At 39.7% G+C, this 6,000-nt stretch overlaps 1 protein-coding gene across 1 annotated transcript; it reads right to left on the bottom strand.

Annotated features, from left to right (window-relative positions):
- Positions 1-3,669: 3,669 nt before the first annotated feature.
- On the bottom strand, positions 3,670-4,945 carry LOC145823780 (uncharacterized). The gene is made up of 2 exons (XM_082923302.1): positions 4,888-4,945; positions 3,670-4,310 (listed from the first exon to the last, which is right to left on the bottom strand). The coding sequence occupies exons 1-2, from the start codon at positions 4,943-4,945 to the stop codon at positions 3,670-3,672; spliced, it is 699 nt and encodes a 232-aa protein (XP_082779428.1).
- Positions 4,946-6,000: the final 1,055 nt, after the last annotated feature.

Raw genomic sequence — 6,000 nt, 5'->3', positions numbered from 1 at the left:
GAAAATAATTGTTTACAAATTCATTGTCAAATAATTATTAAAAGTTAAACAGATATATCCATGGGTTTCAATTTAAGTAAATAGGGTTCAGAAAATAATCCACATAATTGAAACATTAACGTAACCATAAAACATAAATTATATAAAATAAACTGTGATAACTCAAAACATTCGTAAAATATATTATACTAACTTAAAACATATTTAAAACATGTTATGGTAGCTCAAGGTATAATATAACTCACCTTACTATTGACCCTTAACCTTTATTTTCTTACTCCAACCAACTCCCAACTACTTAGTGCTACCTCTTAGTTATTGATTTGTATGTTACCTTTTTATTGATTTATATACTTTTTTTTTTTTGAAGCTCAGTTAATCACTTCCCTATTTATAGGCACAGAACGTGTATCAACCATCAATATATGGCTCGCTAGGTTCGGCCACCTATCCAACAATTGTCAACTTGCCCTTCCCCACGTGACCCTCTAAATTGATGATTTACCAAAGCTATGTGGTCTAGCTAGTGATTCACCAAAGCTATACCTTTCGCTCTAATTCATTTCTAACCCTAAACATTTTGATAATCCCATAGTGTTTTGATTTGGCCCCCAAACGATATATTAATTATTGGTATATTTAGGTGACAACAATGCCTCTAAATTTAGTACGTATAACTATAAAATTAAATATTTTATTTTATCTTATCACATTTATTTATTTATTTATTTATTTTTATTATTATTATTATCATTATTATTATTATTATTATTATTATTATTATATTTTTTATATTTTTTTATAATAATAAGGAATTATATTTATAGCAGTATTAAATTTAAAAAAAAAATTCAGGTGTCACATTTCTCTTCTTCTTAAAAGAAGTTTGTCCTCAAACTCGACGTACCTTGGTTTTCGAAAAGGTGTAGGTATTTGGTTCGCATTTAGCTTTCAGTTTCCCATGTTGCTTCTTCGACATGATGGTTTCTCCATAAGACTTTTACAAGAGATATAGTCTTGTTTTGAAGGACCTGATCACAGCGATCAAGAATTTGTACTGGTTGTTCTTCATAAGAGAGGTCTTCTTAAACTTCCAGGTTCTCATAATCAACAATATGCTTCAGATCTCAAAGATACCACCGAAGCATTGAAACGTGAAACACGTTGTGGACATTGGACAGTTCGGGTGGAAGCACAAGGCGGTATGCCACAGAGCCAATCCTTTTGAGTATCTTGAATGGCCCGATGTAACGTGGGTTTAACTTTCCTCGTTTTCCAAATCGGATAACCCTTCTTGTTGGTGAGATCTTTTGGAACATATGATCGCCTATTTGAAATCTTAAGTCTCATCTCCGTGTATCTGCATTGCTTTTAAGGCGGCTTTAAGCAATGCGAATTCGTTGTTAGATGAGCTGAATCTTATCACTTGTGATTTGCATGATTTCGAGACCTAATAATTTCCTGTCTCTAACTTTTGTCTAACATAGAGGTGATCAACATCTTCTTCCATACAGTGCCTCGTACGGTGCCATTCCAATGCTTGCATAGTAGCTGTTATTATAGGCGAACTCCACCAAAGGTAGGTGATCATCCCAATTACCCTTGAGGTCTAGCGTACACACACGTAACATATCTTCCAAAGTCTGGATTATTCTTTCGGATTGCCCATCAGTTTGCGGGTGATAAGCTGTGCTAAACTTCAGAGTGTTTCCCAAAGCTTCTTGTAATTTGTTCCAGAAGTGAGACACAAAGCGGGGGTCTTTATCGAATATAATTGAAATTGGAGTGCCGAGCAAACGGATGATTTCCTTAATGTATAGAGTGGCGAACTTAGAGAGGGAGTACATGATTCTGATTGGTAGAAAATGCACCGACTTCGTCAATCGATCTACGATAACCCATATTGCATCATTCTTCGAGACTGATTACGGTAGCCCCACCAGGAAGTCCATAGTAATGTAGTCTCATTCTCATTCAAGAATAGAGAGTGGTTGCAACATTCCTACAGGTCTCTGGTGTTCTGCTTTAACCCGTTGACAATGCAGGCATTTGGAGACGTGGCTTGCTATGTCTTTCTTTATTTTTGTCCACCAAGAGTGTTCCTTCAATCGTGATACATCTTTGTGTTGCCAGGGTGAATCGCAAACCTCGAGCTGTGATTTTCTACCAATATCTTTTTCTTGAGTTCTGGAAGATCGGGTACGCAAATTCGATTCTGAAATTTTAGCATCCCGTTACTTATGGTAAAGTCAGGATCGGGCGTGCTTCCTTGCTCCTCGTATTTTTTATTCAAAAGTTTATCTTCACATTAGCGGGCTTTAATTTCTTCAATCAATTTGGGTTCCACAATTATGTTGGTGAGCAGTCCATTGATCTTGCGGAGAATAAGGGTATATGCCAAACTTCTGGTCATCTTTCGACTTAATGTGTCTGCCACCACGTTAGCTTTGCTTGGATGGTAATGGATCTCCACATCGTAGTCCTTCATAAATTCTAGCCATAGTCGTTGCCTTATATTTAGGTCCTTCTGTGTAAACAGATATTTGATACTCTTGTGATCTGTATAAATTTCGTAGGTTACTCTGTAGAGATAATGACACCAGATTTTGAGGGCAAAGATCACTGTTGCTAATTCTAGATCGTGGGTCGGGTAGTTCTTCTCATGGATCTTTAGTTGACGTGAGGCATATGCAATAACCTTCCCATTTTGCATAGGAACGCAACCCAAACCATTGTATGAGGCATCACTATAGATTACGAACCCTTTTGTTTCCACAAGGAGTGCTAGTATAAGAGCCGTCACAAGTCTGTTCTTCAATTCTTGGAAGCAACGTTCCTGCTTGTCGGTCCATTCAAAGAGTGTGTTCTTTTGAGTTAGCTGGGTCAAGGGTGATGCTATCTTCGAGAAATATTGCATGAAACCCAAGAAGCTTCGAATCTTGGATACGTTAATGGGTCATAGCCAATCCATGATTGCTATAACCTTTTGGGGGTCAACTAAGATGCCATATCTTTGTTAATAACATGACCGAGGAAGTGTACACTAGTGATCCAGAAGTCGCATTTCTTCAACTTGGCATAAAGCTTGTGATCACGTAGTGTCTATAGAACTCTTCGCAAGTGGTGTTCATGATCTTCTAGCAATTTAGAGTATATGAGAATGTCGCCAATGAAGACAATGACGAATTCGTCAAGATAGGATTTTAACACTCTATTCATGGGATCCATGAAGGCTGCTAGAGAATTGGTGACGCCATATGGCATGACAAGAAACTCATATTGCCCATAACGAGTTCTGAAGGCAATATTTTTTATGCTTTTTGTTTTGACTTTTAGTTGATAGTAACTAGAACGCAAGTAAATTTTTTAGAATACTTGGGCACCTTGCAGTTGATCGAACAAGTTGTCAATTCGTGGCAGAGGGTAGCGATTTTTTACGGTGACTTTGTTTAACTCTCGGTAATCGATGCATAACCTCATCGTGCCATCCTTTTTCTTTATGAATAGTACTGGAGCTCCCCAAGGTGAGGTACTAGGTCGAATGAAACCTTTGTCCAGTAGTTCCTAGAGTTGAGTCTTTAGCTCTTTCAATTCTGTCATGGAGATGCAGTAAGGAGCTTTTGAGATTGGTTATGTACCAGGTTGGGTTTCAATGGTGAATTCAATTTCTCAATCAACCGGGGTGCCAGGTAGGTCTTTAGGAAATACATCCGGGAATTCTCGAACCACAGAGATTGCATCAAGTGTGGGGGCCTCTTGTTGAGTATTGATCGCATAACCGATATAACTACAACAACCTTTTCTTAGAAGTTGTTGGGCTGTTATGAAGGATATAACACATAGAAGGGAAGAGACACCAATTCCTTCGAAGACAAGCTCAAGTTGGTTTGGTGACCGGAGGAAGACCTCTTTGGCTCCACAATCAATAGAGGCATGGTTGGCAGCTAACCAATCCATTCCTAAGATCACGTCAAAGGTACTAATGCAGAGGGGAATCAAGTTTACATGTGGAGTTTGCCTTTTTAAGAATACAATACAAGATTTGTACACATTAACACTAAGGGCAGAGTTTCCAGAAGGAAAAGACACAGATAATCTGTATCCTAAGGGTTCGGGTGTTGATGCCAACTTGGTAACAAAGTGTGGTGTAACAAAAGAATGAGTTGAACCAACGTCAAAGAGAACATGGGCTAAGTGACCACAAACAGAAAGTGTACCTGACACAACATTCTTAGTAACTTCTGGGTTTCCAGGCACCAGGGCAAAGGCTCTTCCCTGGCGTTTTTTGTCCTTCCTCACTCCTCCAGGTACTGCAGGTTTTCAGACTGGTTTAGAGGGGCCGACTGTAGGACTGGCAAGCTTGGGACAATCTCGCAGCAAGTGGCCAACTTGGCTGCATCTAAAGCATGCTCTCGTGTTTCGACGGCATTGTCCCTAATAAGTCCTTCCACAGGTAGAGCAAGTTGGAATGGCGTCACCTCTGGGATTCGTAGGACCTTGATTGCTTGAATTGATTGAACTGGTTGTGCCCCTATTTACCCTTTTGGAAGGCGCGACACCGGATCTTCTATTATCTCTTTCCCAAAATCACTTCCTTTAGCTTGATTCCCCAGAGCGCAAGGCTTTAATCCCTTTTTCCGCAATGTATGCTTGATCTACCACTGCTGCATAGGTTGATAGTTTCAAAACCTCTAGCCTGTCCTTGATTTCAGCATCCAATCCTACTTCAAATTTCCCAGCTTTTCAAGCTTCGGTAGGGATAACATATGTCACAAATCGAGCCAGTTGCATGAACTTGCTCTCGTATTCGGCCACTGTTATTAGATGTATGAATTCCGACGCCTTTTGTTCCCGCAGCAAATCTGGAAAGTATTTTCCATAGAATACCTTCAAGAATCTGGCCCAAGTCACAATATCTTCCTTCTCCAGGGTAAATAGCCACCATTCTTGCGCATCATCTTTGAAGATGAATGTGGCGAAAGTCACATTTTGCCTTTCTATGCAAGGTAACGCTCAAAAAATTTTATCCATATCTCTGACCCAAGCTTCTGCCACCAGTGGATTTGTACTACCAATGAATATGGTAGGTTTCAAGTCCTGGAACTGTTTTATTGTAGTTGGTTTTTCTCGTTGTTAAGGCAATCCGCTATTAATGTTGGTTTGTAAAGCTCGCAGAAAACTAGTAACTGCTCTTTTCATGATTTGCTTCATTGGATCAATACCACTGACCGATGATCCGGTTCCATTTCCATCATTAACCATTACTACAAGGTGAAAATGGTTAGTGAACTCCCCCTCTTTTCTTTTGAACCACTTAGTGTACATTTAATTATCTATAATTCACAAGATACTATAACAGTATATATATCATTTTTACTTATGCAAAAGAAAACATATTAGTACAACGTACTTAAAACACAGTCAAGAATTAGTGTCTAATCCTATTAATACAAAAATAGAAAGATTAGACTAGTCATTGTCAGCTCCCAAAAAAAAAAAAAAAGATCGGCGACACCTCTTGGTCATGCTCCTAGAATAGGTCACTGAGCCCCCACGAAAACTAACTCTGGAAGACTAGGCCATGGAACAGCCATGGGAACTCCTGCTACCCAAGGGACTCAAACTCCCATCCATTAAGCTCAATCCCAAAACAACGCCAAACTACCTGGACCATGTAGGCCTGTACAACGTGGTCATATCCCCAAAACTGCCACCTAGTGAGTCGCACTGGTATCTCTAAGTATGTGGTACTGTCAGTGTAGTCCACAACTGGGGTCTAGACAATGTGTTGTGGAGGAGGAGTAGTAGTGCAAATGTGGCTGCTAAGGTATATATTCCCTTTCCTCTCGACAAAGCCTGGGGGTAAGGAAGCAACCAAGAAATGCGGATGTACCAATCTGACGACGTGCATCGGCCCAATGTATCTCTCTCGTGTGCTAGCCCGGCTAAGTCTCCAAAACAAGTAGTCCTCGTTAGGGTCGGCCCTCAAATATACTGGCC

The sequence above is a fragment of the Camellia sinensis genome, chromosome 4 (assembly GCF_055761805.1).
Source record: "Camellia sinensis isolate YWXY chromosome 4, ASM5576180v1, whole genome shotgun sequence".
NCBI lineage: Eukaryota > Viridiplantae > Streptophyta > Magnoliopsida > Ericales > Theaceae > Camellia > Camellia sinensis.
The sequence above is the reverse complement of the archived record's forward strand: the minus strand, read 5'-3'. Positions and strand labels throughout refer to the sequence as shown.

What these genes read in the sequence shown, in the direction of transcription:
- LOC145823780 (XM_082923302.1), bottom strand. Translation starts at nt 4,945, where the DNA reads ATGGTGGCTATTTACCCTGGAGAAGGAAGATATTGTGACTTGGGCCAG. An exon ending in CTTGGGCCAGATTCTTGAAG is followed by an intron (nt 4,311 to 4,887) that starts GTATTCTATGGA and finishes GAAAACCTGCAG; the next exon opens with TACCTGGAGGAGTGAGGAAG.